At 42.3% G+C, this 24,626-nt stretch overlaps 1 protein-coding gene across 1 annotated transcript; it reads left to right on the plus strand.

Annotated features, from left to right (window-relative positions):
• Positions 1-24,626, plus strand: LOC111564997 (leucine-rich repeat-containing protein 52-like). The gene is made up of 2 exons (XM_023264916.3): positions 1-1,278; positions 18,324-24,626. Exons 1-2 carry the CDS (start codon positions 630-632, stop codon positions 18,659-18,661), a joined length of 987 nt encoding a protein of 328 aa, XP_023120684.1. The 5' UTR covers positions 1-629; the 3' UTR covers positions 18,662-24,626.

Below are 24,626 nucleotides of genomic sequence, written 5' to 3' on the forward strand. Positions count from 1 at the left end.
GCGCAGCGGAGAGCTTCAGTCCCAGCGAGCTGTCTGAGTGGAAGGACGCACTTTCCTCTGCGCTCCTGAAGGAAACAAACGCCTGGACAGTAGCACACATCACCACCCACGCACACTCAGAACACAAACACACAGTAGAGGACACCATCTGAGAAGATTTGCTGGGGAGTGAAGGATTCCGGGGATTTTTACGCAAGTCATGACATTTGTTTGGAAAGTACACGCTCTGTTGGAGACAACTAATTCACAAAGATGAGACTCCGAAGTGCGGATCGACAGCATCCAGCGGTTCTCTGGTCCTCTCAGGTGGGACAAAGTCCGGGAAGCTGCCACGCGTCTCCCCCTCCAACAGAGCCATACGGGTCTCTCCGGTCACCTTCTCAAATGATGTCTCGTGGCGACGTGCGCCAGCGTGCGTGTGAGTGACCGGCCGATAGTGTTTCTTTGAGAGAGAGGAAAGGAGGCTGGATAGAAACAGCAGCCCGGATCTCAGGCAGCGACACCCAGACACCCAGAGCAGCCGTCTCTCCTCCCTCCCAGCTCCTCAGACCCATGCAGGATGCCCGGAGAGCGCCGGGGAGTCCTGGTCCAGCTCAGCCCGAGTTCATGACGCTCTGGGCGGCCTCGTCATGCGTCTCTTGCCCGAGCCCAGCGCACAGTCCCTCCGACTCCTCTTCCTCTTTATCTTCGTGATGGGGGTGGCCCCTTCCCCGGCTCTCACAGCCGGCTGCCCGGACAGATGCGTGTGCGACGACCAGCTGGTGGTCCAGTGCGCCGGGCAGGATCTCACCCAGTTCCCCAACGACCTGCCGCTGGCCACCCGGCAGCTCATCATCTCCAACAACCGCATCGGGGACCTGCCGGCGCTGCAGCTCAACTACCTGTCCGATCTGGTCTATCTGGATTGTAGCAACAACTCTCTGACTGAGATCTCCGAGTCCACCTTCGGGAACTTGCGGAAACTCGCCTACCTGGACTTGTCATTCAACACCCTGCTGCAGATCGAGGACCGGACTTTCGGGCCACTGGCGTCTCTGGTGATGCTCCGGCTGACGGATAACCCGAGTCTGGGGGAGATCCATCCGGACGCTTTCTCGGAGAACATGGCTCTGCAGGTGCTGGATGTGAGTCGGAACAATCTGACGGCCCTGAACATCAGCAGCCTGATCGCCCTGCCGGCTCTGCGCTCTCTGGGGCTCAGCGGAAACCCCTGGAGGTGCGACTGTGACACGGAGGACCTCTGCCTCTGGGTGCAGATAGAGGGGTTCAAGTTCCAAGGTGAGGCTGAGGCTCTGAAAGATGCTCAGCACGTAGTTTTCAATCATCTCTTGCACAAAGAGGCACATTTAGGGCGATTTTAACTGGGAAAAATGTTAAAATGCACTTTTTCATTTGACTTTTTAAGGCTTCTGTTAGTGGCAGCAGAAAATGTGAAAAAAGCCTGCATCTTTTGCTTAAATGTGGCCCCTTCAAGTCCACACTGTGTCCCTATTGGGCCTCTTTCTGGTGGTCTCTTGCATGATTGGCTCCACTTTCCTGGCAAATTCTGTTTTCCTGCAAAGACCATGAGCCAAAGACGCTCCAAGGTCTAATCATTTGTTACTGTCACATCAGCTCATTTAGATAATTTGATTGTGGGCGCTTGGTCAATTTAGATCCTGATGCTGGACCGCTCATTGCTTTATTTTCTGGATATGAATGCTCACATATTCCCACGTGCACTCCCCATGTGTACACAGATGCAGAGGCAGATGCAGTCGCACAGACTTCAGAGCTAATGGTTTGACCTCAGAGTCAGAGCAATCTGAAGATTTCCTTCCACTGCAATGCAACCCCTTCAAACCGCCCTTCACGTCTCAGTAATATCTCAAGTTTACCCCCCTAACAAGTCGGTTACTGTTACCTGGAAAGCAACAGCAAACCTCAGACCCTTAAACTGAGAGGGATTGAATTAGAGTGACCCGACAAATCGCCTGAGAATGAGACCCGTGACCTTCTCAGAGAGGACAAGCTGAGATGATCTTTGCTGGTACACGTTAATTGAGCTTAGCTGTAAGCAGGTGAACTGGGTTAGGTCCTGTAACAATGTGGGTGTTGCTGATAATTGCCGCCTTTCAGCCTGTGTTGGTCCCATCGATGCTGCTGCTTTAGTCTATCTGGGTCCTGAAGGCAGAGATAATGCTGAGAGGATGATTGTGCCCTTTTGTACCTCTATTTTGTCTGCGCACACACACACACACACTCAGACACACACACACACACACACACTCAGACACACACTCATGCACCTGGGTGTGCTGGCGCTCCCGCTGCCGTATGCTTCGGCCCTTCAGTCCGGACGGTTAATGATGGTACTCAAAAAAAGCTGGACTCCTACACTGCAAAAACTCAAAATCTTACCAAGTCTATTTGTCTTATTTTTAGTCAAAATGTCTCATCCCACTCGATTTAAGATAAATTCACTTAACAAGTGACATTTCAGCAAGATCGAGGGACTTGTTTTAAGACAATGCATCTTAAATATCTTGTTGTCAATCTAGAAATTATCTTGTTTTGAGTTGTATTTTACAAGAAAACTCAAAATAAGTTTAATACATCTCAAATTAGGAGGTTACATGAAAGCAAAAATGTATTTTTGAGTGAAAAATTGCGTTTTTTTTTTTTTTTTTTTTTTAAAGAATATCTGGCTTATTTTAAGACACCTAAGCTTGACAATCCTGGTAAAATATAGCGTAAAATAAGTTGTCCCAGCTAATTTTAAGATCTCAGTATTCTAAATATCATATCTTATTTCAAGAAATCTTACCAAGCCATTTTTCACTTGTTCTATTGTCAGATTTTTTCACTTATTTCAAGGTAAAAGTTCCCTGAAAGAAGTTCTCTTTTTCTTGTTTTGAGAGGGTAATTTTTTCCAGTGTATGCTGCCGCTAAGGACAGCGAGTACGTGTGTGTGAAGTGTGTGTTTGAAAGTGACTCACTCCGTTTAAGAGTGAGTCAGTGTGAGATCTGCAGGCTGGAGGGGAGACCCTGAAGCCGAGGCCCTGTGGGAAACAAGAGTGAGATTCAGGCACCAGGAGGTGGAGAGGAAGGCCACTAGGAGACAGCAGCTCCACCTTCACTTTTACAGCTGAAGAACCCTCAAAAAACTACACACACACGCTCTCACTGCACATTCCTGCAACAAAATTAGAACAAATACTCCACTCGCAGAAGAGCTTTTGAATCCTAAGTGACACAATCCGACACCCACAGCTGAGCATCAGAAAACACTCACACCTGCACCGGTTTAAATCAGAGCTCCGAAATAACGGCGATTCATCATCACGCTGGAGTTTAGAAGCTGGGACCAGTGGAGTTTGGACATAAACAAACCAAACTAACCAGCTACACCAAGTGAACGGGGTCAAGTGTGCATTTCTGTGTCCATGAATGCCTCCCTGCTCTGACTGCAGGGCTGTGAGTCAAACGTACGGAGATTCCAGCTGTCGCTACGTCTCAGTTTGAATATGAATCAGGTGCATGCAAGTGTGTATGTTTGTGAGCGTGACACAGTAACTAATTCATTCATGTTGCTGGAGAGGGTTATAATTCGTGCATGGACTGACTGAAACATCTGGTTTGGTTTGATAGGTTTTTGTTTAGTCATTTTGCATTCCTGGTTTTGCGTCTTTTGTTGGTGTATTTGTGTGGTTTTTTGTGCTTAAGGAAGTTGCTCGTTTTGTGTTGGGTTTGCGTCAGAGAAAGGCTGACATGAGTTGACTCTGGCAGTCAATAAAGCCAAGATCCGGACTGAGGAAAGCTGTGAGATTTGCAGCTGCTTTCCAGTCGCGTCTGAGAGATAGAGTGTGATAATGTAATGCAAGAAAAGGAAATAACAGCAAAAAAAGGTCAAAAAACGTCTTTATTATTGAGTCTGAGCTGGTGGATCGAGCAGTCTAGTCATGTGGTCAATGTAAAGAGACTATATATGTTGGATGTTGCTGTCTGGACTGATTCCAAACTGGTTTCTGAAGGATTTTCAAGGTTTAAAAAAACAAAAATGAAAAAACTTCTGTCTGAAGTGACACAAATATTACAAGTAATGCAAGCTCAGGTTAGGAAGCCACTCTGTAACAGCTGCTAAGTTCCAAAAAACAGAATGGAAATGAAAGGACACAGAGAAAAATATATTAGTTGAAATTAAATTTACACTGTAAAAGGCTGCAAGTAAAGCTAAAAGACTCACAGTGACAAACTCAGAATTATCTAAGTCCACTTACTAAAGCAAAATGTTTGTGGCAGATTTGCAGCAAAGACATTTGTTTGCCAAAAAATGCTGTTCCAGTTTTGGTTGCGTTGGCCACTAGTGAGAAACTTCAGGAAATATTCTGGCAATAATAAGTTTATTGAAGAAAGTTTATTTCCACACACACGTATCACCTTTGCATTGATTTATTGAGTGATGTGTGTGGGGGAAATGTTTTTCCTTTGTATTCTGTTTTGAATAAGTTGAATATGTTGGGTTTTGATTCACCTGCACCACAAATTAGACCGAGCAAGTAGTGTGCATGTTGCTTTCTACTCAATAATGAGACACGACTGGCAAACATGTTCATCAGTGTTTGGCCACCAAAGTTTTCCAGGACTTTCAATACATTCCTGATAACAAGTTTCCCTTTAGAGGCAAACGTGTCAGTTTATATTATTCAGTAATTGTATTAAATATAGTTTGACCTTGCTACAAACTTGTGTTAATATTGCCAAAGGTTAACCACAACTGTTAGCCAGAAACTTACATTTTTAATGGCCAATTCTGTAGTTCCTCTCACCGCTATGTAGCATTTTAGCATCTTTCAGTGCATTATTTTGGTTTTACTGCCTCCAACTTTTGCTTCACTTTCACTGTTGTTTCCAGTATTGTTTCACGTAGCTGTTTGCCAAAAAAGAGAAAAAAAATCTTTAGCAAATGTACCGTACGCTGTACATGCTAAGCGCTAAACAACAGACAGACAAAGTTAGCAACAGTGATAGCTAGTAGCAAATAGAGTGATGCGTTTAGCAGCTAAACAGCGTGATGTTTGGCAGGTTGGTGGAGACCAAATTAGAGCTAAAAGAAATATACTGAAATGACTACTGGACTTGCGCTCATGAACAGACACCTGACTGAATGTGTAAACAAGCAATATCCTGTTAGCATGTTAGCGATAGCCACCTAACAAAACCATAACATGTGTGATTGTTGGTTTGTATGGGCCACGTGTCCAGCAGGCAAAAACTGAAAAATGTGTCTTTAAAGAGAAGCAGAAACAAACACAACCAAATGTATTACCTAAACTTGACTTAATTAGTTATTTAGTTCATTAGGGTGTCCATAGATGTTTATGACATCAAAATATTACACTTCAGTGGAGATATGTTAAATAGACAAACATAACCTTATATTGCAAACAAGCTTTGTTACATAATTTGTTGTTGTCAGTACTGTTTTATGCTCAGAAATGTACTTTTTTTGCACTTCATAGTTGTGTTTTTGTGAGTTCTGCTGAGTATGTCTTGGGCTTGTTTAGTTGTAATTGTAATGAGATTACATCACTGAGTACAATATATGTTCTACAAGATTTTCTAATTATTTTGCTATCTGTGTTCCCATATTGCCCACCAAAAACACACCCATTGTCAATTCCAACAACTCGGGGACTAAACCGTCTCTTGTCATAGTGGCATTTCATCTTGTTTAACAACTCGTATCACTGTAGGTTGATTTTGACGAGTGCCTCGGATAAATACACACAATGTAAGTGGCTTGTCCTGCTCGGGGCTGGCAGAGTTTGTGGTGTTATGGCTCCAGTGTTGGGGAAAGTATTTCTGGCTGCTCGTCAGTGTCCTGGACGGCTCACAGGCCCGAGGCAAAGAGCCAAGGCAAGGGGCCACACATGGGGCAAATGTTAAATATTCATAAAAAGAAAAGGAGAATCACGAGTTCAGCAGGTTCAAAGAAAAGCAAAATGAAAGGAATGACTTTTTCAAACAATCGGATTTGATTTCTCTTTAATGAAAGTGAATCTTTGATTTTTTGAGAGATGAGACATGAGGAACTGGAGTAGCCAAAAGAAAAGAGATAAGACAGGAAGGGCTAGACAAATGGATTAAAATGGATTTGGATACAGTGAGGGGAAAAGAAGAAACAGACAGGCTATCTATCAAGGAGTTACCAATCGTCTGTGCCCCAGATCTGTCACTCAAATCCATTAAAACATTTATTATGACAAGGAGGCATCGATTCAATTTAATACAGGTAGATGATACATTATTTATCGGCTGGAACCATTCCTCCGACCCATCTGGTGCACGAGAAGCATATCGAATTCAACTGGTGTACTTGTGTAGCGCCGGTCTGTATGTATTTTTATGTCTCCGTGCATTTCACGGTGTGAAGCTCGGAAACTAAGATTGATGTGATGCCTGTGTGGGTGTGTTTGTGATCACCTGAGGCACAGATAGCTCAGGTGTTTGTATGTATATATATATGTACTGTACGTGCATGTGTGTGTGTGTGTGTGTGTGTGGCCAACCAACATGCAAGCCAAGAGAATAAAATTGGAAAAGGGAGAAAGCAGAGAGTGTGAAGATGACAGAGCAAAAACTAAAAGAAATAGAAGGACGTCAACGAATAGGGGAGTGATAAAAGCTGAAGGGGAGACACGGAGGGAGAATAAATGCAAAGAGTGGGAATGAAAAGTGGTAGGTGATAAAGAGAGCGAGACTGATAAGAAGAACCGATAGAGGAAAGAGAGAGGGAGAGCTGTTGCTATCTGACCTTCACTCTCTCTCTCTTCACTCATCCTCTGCCAGAAGAAGAAGGGATCATATGGAGAAATGATGGAAAGGAGGATGGTGGTAATCTGACTAATGCCGTATTTGAGAGGAGAGGAGTGTGAAGGCGTGAGTTATTCAGCCCTAGTGGATGTGATGGAGGAAAGGTCAGCTATTCTTAGTCTTCGCCAACCCCGGTATGATGCGTTTAGCTGGATAAACGGCGAGATATTGGAGCTTCGCTGGGAGAGGAGGAGCCCCAGAACGCCTTAAATATCAGATTCTTCTGGGAAGTTTGGAGCGCAAAACATGTCTGGTGACGTAATTTAGTTGAAATGTTATTAATTGTATAACCGTCATTGAGTAAGTATCTCTGAAATGAAAAATGAACAATAGGAAAATACAACTCTTTTCTATTAAACCTCTGAATTCAAAGGCGTTTTTTGCTCCTTTTACATTTTAACTCACTGTGGGCTCATTTTTCACTGCAATCTAAAGTCTTGCACCTCCGTGGAAACAACACAACCATAGTTAGAAGTGGCGAGAACTAATATATGTCTTCTGTGCAGTATGACAGTTATAATTCCATTCATCTTTAAATAGGAAAAAAAGTTTTTCTTTTTCCCTTTATTTACTTTACAAATATTGAAAAACAAAAACTGGAATCAACATGTACAACATTTTTCCAAGTTCCCACAGGTTTTACTATCACCACAAAACATCTACCTACTACCTACCTACCTACCTACTATAATTTTTTTTTTCACTCTACATTTATAATTTGTTTCTATACTTGTCTCTTCTGGGTGAACACAGCCTGCAGTTCAACCCACTTCAACTGAGTCCCTGAATTTTTGTCATAGTCTTAGCTGAGTTGTTAATGACTTTGTTGTTGCACCCAGGAGCTCAGAATCTTTATTAGTTTTTATACTGTATCTGGTTGAAGCAAATTATTTATTCTGGCAAATTTATAAATTAAACATGTACAATGAAATGTCACAATTACAAGTTTCAATTTGGTTATTTTTTTTGGACACTAGTAGCTCGAGCACCATTGGAAAACAGAAAATCCAACAATTCTTTTTGATTTTACAATTCTGGCTCTGAGAAATGATGACATTTTAGTATTTTAGAAACATCCCTGTAAAAGTAAAGGCTTTGAGATTTAGAAAGTTAAAGTCACTGAGGTTTATCAAAAGGGAAGTCAAATACCAAACACTTGAAACAGCTGACACATGCATAAATAGATAAAAATATATATTAAGCAGCTACAAAATTAAAAGCACCTGCTTTGTATTGTGTAGGTCACCTTTATAGCGTTAAAACAGCTCTGACCTGTTGGAGTATGAATATGTAACATGTTTGTGTGTCCTGTGTATGTTACACTAAGAGTTTAGCAGCAGATCTTTTGGGTTCTCTGGATTGGGCTTGTTCTGGTGCATCCCACAGATGCTCTGTTGGCTTGAGATGTGGGGAGTTTGTAGGCCGAGTGGAGGCTCTTGGTTGTGTTTCTCAAGTCTTTCCTGAGCAGTTTTTGTGCATTGTCCTGCTGGGGCAGGCTGCTGCATGCTGTTGGCACTGGAGGTGTGATTGGTCTATAGTCAGTGCTTAGGACTGTTGTACCTGGGTCAGTGTATAATTGCGGGACTTTTTGCATCATAGTTGACATTTTTGCTGTTTTCAGGCCTAAAATGAACACGACCGTCTATAACCAAACACCACATGGCATTTTTAGCGAAAGATTCTTCTACATATTATATATACAATTGAGTAAAATTGAAAGTTATTTATAAAGATATTGTAGTAAACCTGTTGACATGCCATAATTCCACACTTGACTCACACACTACTTTATATTAAATAACTAAGAAATAGAAAAGAATCATGTGGTGCAGGTCATGTAATTTGGAATTAACGCGATTAGAAGGTGGTTGTTATTAAATTTGGACGGTTATTTAGTTGACATTTTAGTGATATCCAGTCATTTTTTATTAATAAGTGGTTGTTTCTGTAATAATTAATTCTGGAATTTGTGAAGACATGATCATAATGAACATAAAAAGTTTTTTTTTACTTTTAAGAAAAATGTATGCAGCTTTTATCCCATGATCTTCAAAAGTCCCTCAATTATATATTGACCCACATGTTAAAATCACATCCACATGAATGCCAGGACTCAGGGGTTCCCAGTAGCATCACACTGTCATGACATAATTAATGTTATTCACACTACCTGTCAGAGATTTTAATCTTGTGGCTGATTGGTGCAAATTAAAAATGACTTTCTGAAAAGCAAATCATATTCCACTCAATCATATTCCACCTTGTTGGTTCCTTAAATGTAGATATTTAGATAAAAAAATCACACATGACTTAACAGAATGAAGAAAAGAACACGTATAAACACACTTTTTGTTGTTCTAACCTTTAATTTCTGCAGTATTTTAAGTAATGCATCACAGAATCAGGGCTTATTTAACATCAGTGCCTACTACAATCTTATGACCTTTATCAAGTTACCGGTTCCACGTGGAGGTCAGAGGTCAAGGTCACCAGCAGGGCATCAGCACAGGAGCAGGTAGATAATTCATGGTAGCTAGCGTGGTAGCTAGTTAGAGGGCTTCACTCAAGGTTAAATGTCTGACTGGTGGTCACCTTGCATGTTTGTATATACACGAAAACAACATCAAGCATTAGCCGCTGCAGTCGCCTACATTGCGGGTCTTAGGGGATGTTTGTGTCGACAGCTTCCAGCCTCCCCCTCTATAAGAGACCACAGCCACACTGATTACCATATGCATTGGCATAATTAATCTGCTTATAAATAGCTCTGTTCACAGTTCACAGGACGGGCTCTCGGCCCTGCAGGTTAATACCTCACAGCTCCCATCATGTATGTATATAATGTGAACGTTCTGCACACATACAGTGTCAAATACACGACCTGCATTTTAATCCTTTAAACTGCAGACGTCACCTCATGCATTTGCATTCAACATGTATGACGGAAAAACCTGAAATAACAGTTCTGCTGCTCATTGCTCTTTTGTACATCTGAGCATCAGAGAGGAGGGAAACTGAGGGAAGCTCACAAAAGAGTCAACAGTGTTTTTCAGTAGCATCTTGGCCCTACGTTAGCTCCTCCTCCAGGGAGGTGAGGAGCCCTCTGCCAGTGTGTCAGAGCTCAGCCTGGAAACCATCCAGCCGAACAATCTATGCATCCAGCTGATGATTTGACATGGAGACTGTATCACTGAATTGCAGCAGCACAGTTCTGATTACAGATGTATGCGCACACATAAACATTACCATTCACGCTCACTGGGGCGCTTGATTGTGCGCTCTCTTCTGAATAAAATCCCCGTTCAGGATTCCTGGAAAGCTCTGCTGTGTTTAGAGGAGCACTTGCTTGTATCTGCCTGCATCTGTAAATAAGTAAGGTGCTACATGTTTATTCCTCTGATTGCTGCTGTTTATTTCCTCCGGTACTATTTTTATCTTTACAGCCTCTGGCCCGGAGTGTGTCACTGAGCTGCTGGACTTTGTGTCCGGTCAGCGGCATGCTTCACGACAAAGTCTGCATCGTGGCACACTGACACCACTGACTGTAACCCTGGTAATATTCTCATAGCACGCTGACATCATGCCGTGCACAGACAGATGACTGCCACACTCTGTCCTGCTGCTGGTTTCGTGACGTCTCACCACCTTCAATATCACAGAATCTAACTGCAGGCTGAAATATAACGTTTGTCACAAAGATAAACGTTGCCTAATTCAGATGAGACTATCTCATTACAAGAGGGCAGAGGGTTTGCTGTCCCGTATCCATCTAATGCTGCAGGACTTCTCAGCTCGTGCTTGTTTGAGGTGCAGAAATATGGAAACTGCAGTGCAGTAAACGCATGCAAAACCAGTGAATTCTTTGAGGCTGCAGCAACTGTCCTGAAACTGCTGGAATTAGACTGCACATTCAAGCTACTGTGCAGGAACAAAGAGGACACACACATCTCTTTATCTGCTTCTCCCACATTCCTTTTACTCTCTCTGAGTTTCCCTCACACACACACACACACACACACACCCACACACACACACACACACACACAGATGCACACTGCATAACCTGAAAACGTCCTGCAACTTCTGAGTGCTGCACGTACAGACACTTAGAGAAACTTTATGACTGATAAAGAGGCAAAATGAACAGGGTAAGTGCTGAGACAAGGATCAATTTGAGCTTAAGTTGGCCTTTATGTTCCCAAATTTGGACTTTAAAAAGCATTTTAGTGCTATTTTCTTCAAAATGGTATGTTTTAGAATCAATCTGTAAATCACAGAAGATGTCTCTTTATTGTATTAAAGCTGGAGTCTGCATTATTTCTTTGCCATCAGTGGGCTAAAATTCTGTAATAAGCCTTTAGCATATTGTAATTCAAGTGGTCTTCTGGCACAGAGAGATACACAGAGTTGGTTTTAAACTCCATGTAAAGTCACAAATTGACTTTTAGATCTTTTATTTTCTGCCAACTGCAGCTTTAGAGCAATAAAACTGGATGCAGTCAAAAAGGCAGTCTTGGATTTAGTCAAGGTTATGAACTGCAGGATTTTTTTTTATCCCTTAAATACTGGCCTTGAAAACTAGAGTATTATGATTTCAATTCCATTCAATAAAAGTGTCAGGGCATGTATTATTGCAGACAAGATTCGGTGAAAGGAACAGGGACTGTGAAAAACAGGGACATCTGAAAATGTCAAGGGCATTGTGCCAGACTGATGTCTGACTGGCTTCCCAGGATGAGTGATGGGATGAGCGAGAAAACACTGAGTGACAAAGAAACAGACGGTGAAGGGAGACTGAGTGAATCATCCCGACTGCCACCTTTCTTTCCTATGTTCTCCAATAATACTTGCATTATTTTCTCTATTTTTGATTATGGGAAGCTGCAATGAATGGTTCGTTAAACACAGCAACAAATGTTCAGGAGAAATATAACTGGAATAGGAAATTTATACTTTTTTCCTTCCCTAGGTTTGGTAGACTGAGATACAACACTAACCCAGTCTAAATCTGAGTGCTTATTGTCTGAAAAATGCTCGGACTTTGTTATTTAAACACATAGTACAGCTGCATGGTTCACATTTCACTTAAATTTTGTGCAGCCTGAAACAAAGCAAACCAGTTTAAATACAGAAATCTATGAATAGGTGTGCATTAAAGCCAGATCTTGTACATTTTGAGGGACAAGACGGCAATATAACCGTTTTAAATGCGATAAAACACACCTATTCTCATTTAAAGCATTCAGAGGTTTACCTGCTACATCCTTACTAGGTCTGATGAGCATTAGTTTATAGCTATATCCTAATTTTTGCAAACTGTTGGTAAATGAAGTGGTATATTACACAACACTAAGTCTATTAAAGACTGTAGACGATACTCCACTTGTATGCTTTTCATGTTTTGTATTCTTAGCTTTCCAATTATTTCCCGTTTTTCAGATCTGACGCTATATTTAGCGAGATCTGTGGCAGTCAGTTTTTATGCTATATCAAATAACTTTTAGATATGACAGGAATTTACAATAATATGACAAAAATCTAAATTTGGTTCCAAAAACAGTGATAAATTATTTGGAAATTGAAGATTCTTTGCTTGGGTAGAAAATTGTTATTTGATGTTATTAGTTTTTTTTTTTTTTTGGTTTGTAAAATCTTCAGCAACAACTGCTTTTCTGAAAGTTGGAAGAAACTTCCAGGATTTTGTGAATGTTTAGCACAAATTTCAACCTCACGCAGTAAAAAAATAAGTAACTCATTAGGCTGAGAAGGAAGAGAAAGGAGAGAAATTTTGCTCTGATGACTAAACATAAAAATTTATAACTGAAAAAAAGTATTTGGAGCAACAGTTCAGTACTTTGCAAGGTCCTGTTAACTTTAAGTCTTGCTCCGGGCATCGATTAACCTCTATAAACTCATCTTTGTTCGTCAACATTACATATTTATACATTCTGCCATGAAAATAATGCCCTACTATCATAAAAGGCTTAGATGTAACTTTTAAATCAGTGTTGCCTTTAGATGGTGCTGATCTATGAACTCTCTGCAACATGTTAACGCAGTAAAGGACTTGAATTTTACTGAAGGAACCCTTAATAGAAGTTTTCACATGATTTCTTTCAAGAAAATCCACAAGATGAACCGTGTGGGTTTTGGTGAAATCTCCCAAACGTTAATTAGTGTTGCACTGGGAAGGTACAGTCGATATCACAGATTCCTTCTATTGGCTTCCTATAGTGTTCTGTAAAAGTGCAAATACAGCTTTTTTTTCTTTATTGAACCTAGATTTAAATTAAGAGCAGCACTTTAAATTCATTTCAGACATCAATGGTATGAGGGCAAAATGATCATTGAGAAAAGAATCGGGCTCAAGATGTGGCTTTAGTGGCCTTACTACTGTCTACCTTACTAAGCCATCAGCCTGGGACACCCAAAGATCAGAGGAAAGAAACAAGCTTTGGAAATGACAAGGTTTTTCATTTTTGCCTGAGATAAAAACACTTTAGTCAGGGCCTAAATGCAGGGCACAAGAGGCAGGTTGCAAAAACGAAAATGACCTTCAGTCTGTTACAGAATCCAGAGTGCAAAGTAAAGGTACCAGGCATAAGCTGTGAATGCTGGAGGAACAACCGCGCAAAGAACGGAGGCGAATGACGCAGGACAAGAATGCAGACGAACTCAAAGTGAAAGATGGTGGACTATATATACACACACAAAGGACCAATTAACTAATGGAACACATGTGTCACAGAAAACTGGCAGCAAAAACACAAAGGCAGCAAGTCAAACAAACACCGTAGCGACACCTGCCAAATCCTGGTGGGCCTGTTGTTTTAGGGATCTTGACTTTCATCGCACTTTTCTATCGAGGAGAGACCAGCCAGGAACTGTGAACTGCTACAAGATGCATCGACACTGTGACCAGAAGACGGAGGACAAATGAGACCCGGATGTGTCTGTGCAGCCGCTGATTGCACCTCACTGTTCCAGTATCCGGTTACAAATGTTGCATTGAGAGAAATAATACGCAGCGGCCTGAATGCACGCACACATAGGCAGGGAAAAAATCTTCACACCTGGCTGGAGGCGAACCTGGCAGGGTAATGAGGCCTGAGTGGATCGGCTAGCCGGCCCAGACCGTCACAGATGGTGACGGAGAGTGACGGAGGGACAGAACTGATACAGAGAGGGGAAGGAAAACAGAAAAAGAAGAGGAGAGGAGCAAAAGGAAGTTCACTTCAGTTCACATTCTCCAACATATAAAGGCCTTAGAGCAACATAGGTCATTGAAGGGCACATAAAAGATGCTAAAAGACATAAAATGAGCAGTAAAACATAAAACAACAACATTTTGACAATAAAACCAGCAAGAGTGCTCACTTCCTATTACATTTTCCTCGATAAATTGCCAAAAAATGACACCACACCTCAGATTTTCCTTTGCAGTATCCATAAAATGGTGTTGCTTCATTGCAACATTACTGGAGATTAATCCCTGAAGTGCTAATAAAGCCTGCTAACACACATCTAAGTTCTTTAAATGTGTTAAGAGAGACCTGTCTTTGGTTTCTGCAACCCCTCTCCAGTACTTTATGATAGCTGACTTGCACAAAGGAGAAACAAAAAAGCGTTTCCACATTAAAGCAATGGAAAGTGCTTCATTTTCTTTTTCACTGAAGCTCCTAGGATTCATATTTTACACTTCCAGCAGTCTTTATCATCCACGAGTCCCGTTTTGGCCTGTTACACGGTGTAATAATGTCTGTGTATAAATTTGCAGTGTATAATTTTGCCCTTTGCACCTCTCGCTGACCATGCAGCATTAACAGAGACATTTTTCCATTCTGTATGTCCTCTCCTTGGTGTTAATTAAGATCTCTTGTGCAGATTTTTCTTAAACCGCAGAGTGTTTGTCACAGTCTTAGAAGAGACTGATCATATCTCAGTGCAAACAGCCTTAGATAGAGTCATATATTCCTACCCTGAGCTGAGACGAGGAGAGGGGGAGATGAGAAATGACAGTTTGGGGAAGCCTCTGCAGTTAAAATTGGGCTAAGAGTGTCTCAGAGTGTGTTTTTATACATCTCCTGGTTCATCCTCGGTTTGATCTGCTGCTACTGAACAACTATTCATTAATCTTTGCACATCAGTGACCACTAATTCACATGCATAATGTTAAATGCTAAGTCTGCCCAGACAAGAAAAACTGTCAAATTAACACACATCACAGCTATCGTGTTACAGAAGAGAATTCATCACTACAACAGGCCCAGCAGTCACAAAGGCATCAGCACAACTTTTCCTCTGCAGACTGACACAGAGCCCCCTGGTGAGGTGGTCATTTAGTCTGTATTGATCACTTTATCTTACACTTAAGTGCACCTCACAGCTATTTTGATGCTCAATTAATTGTATTAAACACATTTAATAATAGCAGACACACTTGGAACTCATTTTTAAATGTGTTATCCACACATTTACATTGAATTTTAACTATAATTCTTATATATTATACACCGTGGTGCAAGGCATTAAAACCACCTGCCTAATATTGTGTAGGCCTCCCTTGTGCTGCTGAAACACCTCTGATCTATCAAGGCCTGGACTCTACAGACCTCTGAAGGTGTCCTGTGGTATCAGGCACCAAAGCGTTGGCAGCAAGTCCTTAAAGTCCATGAGGTTGCATGGTGGGACCTCAATCAGATTAAGACTTTGGAAGACAAGACAACATCTTGAACTTTTTGTCATGTCCCTCAAATTATTCCTGAACATTTCTTGCGGTGTAGTATGGCACAATATCCTTAATTGAATGAGACCACTGCTGCCTTCAGGGAGAACCAGTGCCATGTCAAAGTAGCATCGCCAGGACCCACGGTTCCACTACAGAACGTTGTCCAAAGCATCATTGGTCGCTTTCTTTTCATCCTGCTGCCATCTGGGTCCACCAGGTCTCAAGCACCCCTATTGTTACACTGTACAATACACTTTTATTAGTCGTTTTTATTGTAAAAACCAGCACAGTTTAGCACCTTATTTCTTCTACCAGCACGTTGCTTTGCATTAGTTTCATTTTTCTTAATTGTAACATGTGTGATCTACTGGATACCTTGAACTTAACCAAGGGAATGAATATAGCATCCATCCATCCATCCATCCATCCATCCATCCATCCATCCATCCATGATACTTTTCCATCATAACCAGCATTATTGCTTTCAGCAGTGACTGCTGCAGTAGCTCTTCTGTGGTATCGAACCACACGGGTCAACCTTCACTCCCCAAGAACATCACTCATCCTTGGGCGTTCATGACCCTGTTTGCCGGTTGTCTTTCCTTGGATCACTTTGGATGCTACTAACCACTGCAATACCTCACAAGACCTACCATTTTGCAGATGCATTGACCCAGTTGTTTGGTCCTTGTCAAAGCCGCTCAGATCTTTTTGCTTGACAGTTCTTCCTGCTTCCAACAAATCAACTTCAAGAACTGGCTGCCTAACTGACAGGCGCCACTATAACGAGATAACCAATGCCATTCACTTCACTGGTTTTAATGTTGTGGCTGATCGATCAAAGTGTATTAACAGTTATCCAAAGTGGATTAAAATACACTTAAAATTGAAAAAAAGTACTTTTCTACAAGCACAGCAAAAAAAAAAACAACTTTATATATACTTTAAGTGTGTCTTAATGGCGTCTCAAAATAGTCCAGTCAAGTACACGTAGTTGTATTTAAGTGTATCTCCCATAGCACTGATGATGTTCAATTAGCATATTAAATACATTGTTTGTACTGCAAAATTTACACTTTTAGAACAGTAATCATGAATGCATGAAAGTATAGTGAGTGTGTCCAAATCAAGTTTACTGAAGTGTCTGTTTTTAACCTGCACAAAAGCCACATCAAACCACCGCCAATGCATTTTGAAAAACCTTTTACAAAATGCAGAGTTTGCTGAATGGTTATTTTCAACCCTTAAGTCTGACTAATCTAATCAGCAGACTAATCTGACTTGTGGTTATCTCGGGGTTAAATCTGATATGAGCACAAAAAACACTTAAGGATTTGCAAAGGATTTAAGTTCATCTGTGTGTGTGGAAGCCAATCATTTCCCTGCAGATCTGTTCTATCTCAGCCGCTGCTCCTGCAAAAGCCCTGGCAAGTAGTCTGAGAAGTATAGATCATATCTGACCGCTTCCTCCATCCTTCCCCCATTGCTCATTTCCATGTTCAGACCTTTAGCTTTATGGGTAGATGACTGCAGTTTAATTAACATTGTTAGCAGTAATAATCCATCAGAGGCCAGGACTGCGGCCAGATTCCTCTCTCATCTTCACGTTATGCAGTGCTTTTCTTGAAGTGTGCAAATGTCTCCAAATTGCTCCCCCTTGTCTGTGCATTTGTTTGTCTTTTTCCCTCCGTTTGTCTCTGCTTTGTGCTGTTATCTGTCTCCCTACTTTCTCTCGTCTCGGTTCGCCTGTCTATCTCTTTTTCAGCTCTCTCATCTCTCTCATTGTTCCCTGCCTGGAAAGGAAAAAAAAAAACTTCTGCCCTTTCTGGAGAGTACAAATGCAATTAAGCATGCAAGGAGGGTGAGAGGGAAGGAGCATGGGAATTAGCAGCGCTGCTAAAAGTCAGATGAACTGATAGAAAACAGTGCTGTACCCTGCTTCCTCCTTGTTTCTGATCACACCATCAGACGCATACAGAGCATCTCTTCCTCTTTGCATTCACGCTAATTGATATACATGAGTGTACTGTATATGCTAATGCTGCAAAGTCACTGTAGCAGAGTGCAGGAAGGTGTGAAGAGCAAAAGAATCCAACCCTGACCTTTGACCTCTCCGATGTAGGCCATCAAACCCCGTAAATAAACTTGTTTCTGCCTTTCTGTGCGGTCGGCGCTCGCCCGGGCTGATTATCATATTCCTCATTACGAGCAGCAGATGTTTTGTCAGGGAAAACACTCATCTCCTTATCTCTCAGGCTGCTGCGCGGTGATTTGTTAGTGGATATTGATGTGCGGCGAGGAGGGCGGGAGGGCTGATGCGTCGTAGGATCGCGGTCGAGTCTCGTCACCTTTCTGCACATGTATGTGTGTGTGTGGCATAATAATGTTTCCATGTCCTAGACACCGAAGACCCACATTACTCAGAGGAAATCTATAGTGTCTCTGGGGATCCTTTATCGCAAAAGGTTATCACTGCATTGTTAAGAGCTATGTGTGTGTGTGTGTGTGTGTGTGTGTGTGTGTGTGTGTGTGTGTGTGTGTGTGTGTGTGTGTGTGTGTGTGTGTGTGTGTGTGTGTGTGTGTGTGTGTTTTTGTTGGGTGCACACGTTTACCTCCGGAGTAATTACATTTTCCCCCTTTTTCTCTCCCAGTGCTCTGCCCTTCATCCTCAGCCATATATACTGATAGTTCTCTCTCTTTATATCCCTCCTCATTAATCTCCTCTCTCATTACTCTCCAGATGAAGGCCAGACGGTTTGCCACAATCCCCCGGAGCTGGCGGGCCAGCGGCTGGCGGAGGTGGGCATGCAGCTGCGGGCGGACTGCCACCAGGGCCTGGGCTACTGGGACTACCTCTTCTTCATTGCCATCGGCTTCGTCATCTTCTCGGCCGGCACGGTGTCGGCCTGGGTAATGGGCGTGCTCATGGTGCTGTACGAGCGCTACAGCAAGCGGAAGAGCGAGGAGCTGGACAGCGATGACGAGGACGATAGGGGAGGGATGGGAGGTGGAGGTGGAGGTGGAGGCGGAGGGAACCAGGGTAACGGAGATCTAAGCAAGCCTGGCATGCAGGTGTGACGGACTGATGTGGAAGGATGGATATCACTAAAGACAAGGGAAGGAAGGAAGGAAGGAAGGAAGGAAGGAGCAGAAGCGATGAGGAGGAGACCAAAGGCTCCGCTACGAACAAAGATCTGCCTGTCTCTCTTTGTTACAGATTGAGATATTTGCAATGTGCTCCGTAACATATTGGAAAGCGAGTGTGTGTGAGTGTGAGAGTGTGTGTGAAGAGAGACAGACAGAGACAGCAATAAGGATGCTTTCACTTCAGGAGAACAGAATGACCTCTGAGATTATTGCGAGCAATAACACCCCCCCACACAACCACACACACACTCACACACAACCACACACACACACACACACATGTTCAGCTTAACCACTCGAGAGTCTACGGAGCTGCTGGTTTCTCTGAGTGGGTGGACATACCTGCATACTGTGTGAAGTGCTCTTGAGTAACACCCTGTAAATGATGATCATGACGAGAAACAAACACACACACAGCTCATCCATACAAAGCACATCAGAAGGTGTTAAGGGGGTCACAAAGAGAGTGATGCCTTATCTCTGCTGCAGTTAAAAGGTGAAACTAGTGTTAAAATGTGAGTTTCCTGAATGCCTTAAGGCACCTGAAGCAGTCATTAGTCACTGTTGTCTCCTATCGACAGAGTTTGTCTAGAGAAAGCAAAAACACGAGCAGATAGGACACATTAAAGTGAATGTACAAACCTAGAATGAAGTAGAATTCACAGGAAGTTAACGAATATAACCAGTTCTGGGACTTGGCAGTCAAAGTGAACTGGACTTTTTAAATTAAAAGGCACCCTGTGGAGTTTTCCAACAAGTGATGCAGGTTTTCAATTATTTGAGAAAAACAGCACGTTTTAAGTGTTTATGCCTCGAGGATGTGAGCAAATGACTTTAATATCATAAACTCTGAATGTAATCATAACTGTTCTTTGCTGACAACAAAACTCCGCAGGGTTCCTTTACAAAGCCACCAACACAATCCTGTTTTTGTCGACCTTTGCTGTGTTTGACCTTCATACATGATGCAGTGTAAATCTACACATAACGACACCCATCAGTAGATTTGTGTTCCACACAGCGGCGCTAATTTGTGGCGGAGTTTGGAAGGCGGACATTAGGAGTCATGCTGGGTTCTCATCAGTAATCAAGGAGACCGATAACAGAGATTTGGAACCGATATACGTTTGCAGATCCTAGGATCAGAACTTAGAATGACAAAAACTCCAACACAAAACTGTTTATGTTCATCTAAGATTTCTATAGGTTTTTTTTTTTTTTTTTTAAAAAGGCTTTTTGCCATTAAACTCTGGTGTTGATTGGCAGCTACCTGAGATGTGTAACTAATCAGATTGCACACATCGGCTACAGACAGAGAGAGGAATCTGCATCAGAGCCTAGCTAGCACTTTTTCTAATTAATTTTATTTACTGGGGATCAAGTTTAAAAGAATACCGATAATGGGAAGTAGATCAGTCTCCTAACTGATTCACCTACACAGAAAAATAAGGCCAAAAAGAACTACTGATACCTGCTGAGTTACTCTTAAAGGTCAATCCAGTGCAGAGACGGGCAGAAGTCGACTCATAGTGACACTAAGCGACTCCATCATGTCTCCTGTTTACTGTCTCCATGTTTCGGTGTCTGTATGGTTTGTGGTTGCAGTAGTTGCTCACTGTGATCTCCAACCTGCTGTAGCTGTAGAAGTGGGGCAGGTTCATGGAGACGGCGTCAGGCTGACAGAATATCTCTAATGATGACCCGACATTATGCGACTGGACGCTTCACTCAGCTCATGTTACAGGCGCCAGTCTATAACCCGACTGTCAGCGAGGCCCCTGGAGTAGTCGTAGTAGTAGCAGTGTTCATGTATGCGTGACTGTGTGTGTTTAAGTGGGGCAGAGCGATCGCAGAGCATCTCTGTGAGCTGCATGGATGAGTGATTCATGAGCGCAGACCGATCCAAAGCCATCCTCCTCCATCCTGCTCCGCTTCCGGCCCGTCCGTCCGTCACAGGGCGGAGATGATGAACGGCTGGGTGGAGGCGGGGCGGAGAACGAGCCGGGGGGGTCACCATCAGAAGCAGGAATTCATCCTGATTGATAGACTCGGCAGCTTTATTGAGACCGATTGAAAGCCGGGCTTTTATTCATGTTCCGTGCTGAGTGGATCCAAATGCCCTGGATGAATGGGCACGGTTCAATGATGACTCTCCTAAGGGCTTGGCAGCGCGTGTCACTGTGTGTGCGCTTGTGTGTGCGTGTGTGTGTTTATGGTGTTTGTGGCTCTGATCACGACAGTTTATCTTAAAGGTTAATGCACGAGTGACAGCAGCTTTTTGTTTTTACTATGGAAGGTTAAATTGTAATCAAAATCAGTAACATGGGAGCTCCTTCTCAGACACTTCCTTCCTTCGCTCAAAAGCAGGAATCAGCTCATGCACACACACACACACACACACACACACACACACACACACACACACACACGCAATAAATCTCAAGGGCACAGCTAAAGTCAGAGCCGCAGGCCTGGGAACATTAACACTCCTGTTTTGGTCTCTCTTGCCATGCATGACTACATCCTCTTATCCTCCCCTCCATCCTCAATCCGACACTGTCATCAGCCTTCACACAATGCCAGCACACGCTCAGACACACACACCTGCACCTATAATTCATCTGATAAATCTTCAGCCTGTCATTATCAGATCATTTATTCAAAGGGAAGCTTAGGAGGCTTTAGCGGACCTGCAGATTGGCCGCGTCTGTGCTTCTTGTGTTACATCACATTCGCAGAAAGACGTTTGTCCTATGAGAGGCGGCATACCTGCACATGTCCTTAAATGCAACGCTTCCTGTTTGGAAGCTGTTTGGCTGGAGTGAATGTCAGTTTTGTGCTGCTGATAAATATAGAGCTGTTTAGCAAACAGAAAATGTGAGTCCTTTATCAGCAGCAGGTCAGAGGACAGGAGAGTCAGTCAGTGTGCCAAAAAGATGAGAGGAGTGAGTTGGTGAGGCGACATGCTGGTGTTAACAGGACGGAGTAAAAATACCGCTGGTCTAAGAAGAAGAGGGCTTTTGTGTTTGTGCACATGTGTAGGCTCAGTCAAAGGGTGTAATCAGCAGCGGGGAGGTGGAGGTTTGCTGGTGAAAAAAGGGACTTTTTGCAGAGGATCTGATGTGATTTTTTTGTGAGTCTTGCTGCTATTGGATTTGGAGGAAAGTGTAAGGTTTCAGCGGCTGCGGAGTTCCAAAAAATCGACATGAAAATCATTGCCGAGGGCGACGTTCTGGATGCAGCCGATCCAAGCAAGTGATGAATGAGAGGGAGGGGCTGCTTTGTAACTTCTGCCCTCCTCTCGTCATCACAACACTCACTGTGTGTGTGTGTGTGTGTGTGTGTGTGTGTGTGTGTGTGTGTGTGTGTGTGTGTGAGTCTGGAACAGTCACACTTTACTGCACAGAGGAAGAAAACATCATTAGCCTGCTGATCAGAAATCAAAGGTTGTGCGGTGGCTCACTGTTAAAGCTGCAGGACCAGTTCTTCAGTCGCTGTTTGTGTGTGTGTTCGTTTCTAATATAAGATTCCTGATGCGCCTACTGATAGACATTATTTTATGTCTTTTCTTTTAGATTTCCCTTTAGATTTAGTACATCATGAATCATGAGCAATAAAGAACTTAAGGATGAAGGACAGATAAAAAAGTAGTTTTCTAAGATTTCTTTATTTTTTAATACTGAAAGAAATCACCTGAATTCTTGTGCTGTAATTAAACAGGAATTCTTACATGAATAAAAAAGTACTCAGTAAAATATTGTAAGAATTTTGATATCACAAATGCGGGCACTCTTTTGATTGTCTCAAAACACTTTTCTGTTATACATGCATTTGTGCTGGATGTTAGCAGCTGCTTTCAGATTTTCATATAGACTATGCCCCTTTTTTGATGCTGTTTATCGCTGATTATATTTACAGACCAATCACTCACAGCATTTAAACCACCTGCCTAATATTGTGCAGCTCTTCCGCATGCCACCAAAAACAGCTCTGACCTCCAGGGGTGTCATGTGGGAAGTGTCAATGGATCCTGGAGGTTTGTGGAAGGGCTCCTCCATGACTCGTGCTTGTTCGATGCCTCCTTGCATGCTCAAGTGATTTGGTGTCTGGGGAGTTTGGAGGCCAATTCTATGTTTCTGTAGTGTGGAAATGGGCATTGTCCTGCTGGGGAGGCCACTGGGAGTGCTGTTGCTATGGGGCATGTACAACGTCTGCAGCAATGTTTATGTGGGTGGTGCTGTACATTTGAAAGCAGCATCCACATGAACGCCAGGACTTAAGGTTTCCCAGCAGAACGTTTCATTGTAATAAGACAGTCAGTGATATTCACTTGACCTGTCAGTGGTTTTAATGTTGGGACTGATGGCCGTGTCCTGTAACTGGCGTGTGGAAGTTTTTTGTTGATAGTGGCAGAGTTCACCATTCACATGCTAGAGTCAGTCTGCACCTAATTTTACGCTTTCAACATTATCTCACTGATATTAGCTTCTGTGTTAAGTGTTCTGCCTGTTTTAACCTTCATGTCGTCCTGCGGGTCAAATTGACCCGTTTTAAAGTTTGAAAATGTGGAAAAAAAATATTTTTATGTCCACATTTTAAACATTTTTGAGAATTTTTTTTTTTTGAACATTTTTTGGTTGAAAAAAGAAATATAAAAAAAGTTTCTTTATGAATATTCACAAAAAAATCAACTTTTTTGAGAATGTTCTTAAAGAAAATATAGGAAATTTTACTGATATATACGTAATCACTTTAGATATTTTTAGATTTTTTTTGGAAGATTTTTTAGTCATTTTTTGAAAATATTTACAAGAATTTTCTTGCCAAATTTGGGGGATTTTTTTTTTTTTTAATAAAGCTTTTAAGGAATTATTGAAATTTTCTTCCTGAAGGTTTTGCAAATTTCAGAAATTTGGGGAATTTTTTTGCTGAATTTTTGGACTTTTTTTCAAACAACAAAACAATATTTTTTGGTGCTGGTAAATAAAGACAACAGGAGGGTTAAGTTACAGCTAATTTAATATTACTTACAGGATGTAGACTTGGGGCATTAGTCTGTCATATTAGCCTGGCTTTTCACGCAGCTTTCTCCTCCCTCTTCTCTATTTGTGGTACAAAATCCATGGGAAACAACGACAGCCACTGAGCAGCAAGACAGACCTGCTCGGTTCATTTGGTGAATTCGCTATTTTAATGACAGTGCTTGCCTCCCTGTGTGTAAATGTTCCACTGAAACATTACTATTTTGCAGGGACAACATTGGTGAACTCCATGTTTTGGACCACCCAAGACAACTGGTTTAAAGGAGTGCTAGTCTGACTCCCTGGATGTTGGATGTGGGTTTAAGCCTGACATTGCTTTGTCCTCTCCTTCTGCTATCTGTGTGTCACCAATTTCTTCGCTAGCAACCTACTGCGCTGACAATTTCAAGTTTTGCCCGGGATTTAGATCGTACATTTAGGCAGAAATGCTATTCTTTTAAAAAGAGGATTATCCATTTCAATGACAGCGCTAGTCACAGTGATCCCAACGTTTGAGGAAACATAGAAGCTGCACACTTCGCTTAGTTTTGCCCACAATGACTGCGTTTGGTTTAAAGAAATACAAACAAGCCACAGTATTTTCCCCCCATATAGCAGCCTGTTGAGGTGCAGTCAGACCATTATGTTCTACAGAATGGACTGGCAAACCAAGACGAAAGAAGTAAAGATGAGCGTTTCTGTTTGTCCTCTTGCTGTAGCAGAATAATGATAAGGTGCAGTCAGACCATTCTGCAGTGCTGTGGGGATAAGTCTGGCCATGAAACACTTCCAACTGCTGCTGCATCAAGTTTTAAAAGCACTCACCTGGTAAAATCCCTGCTAGTGAAGGATGCAATTATTGTTGAGCAACAAAA

This window comes from Amphiprion ocellaris, chromosome 2 (assembly GCF_022539595.1).
Source record: "Amphiprion ocellaris isolate individual 3 ecotype Okinawa chromosome 2, ASM2253959v1, whole genome shotgun sequence".
In the NCBI taxonomy this organism is placed as follows: domain Eukaryota; kingdom Metazoa; phylum Chordata; class Actinopteri; family Pomacentridae; genus Amphiprion; species Amphiprion ocellaris.

What these genes read in the sequence shown, in the direction of transcription:
- LOC111564997 (XM_023264916.3), top strand. Translation starts at nt 630, where the DNA reads ATGCGTCTCTTGCCCGAGCCCAGCGCACAGTCCCTCCGACTCCTCTTC. An exon ending in AGAGGGGTTCAAGTTCCAAG is followed by an intron (nt 1,279 to 18,323) that starts GTGAGGCTGAGG and finishes ATTACTCTCCAG; the next exon opens with ATGAAGGCCAGACGGTTTGC.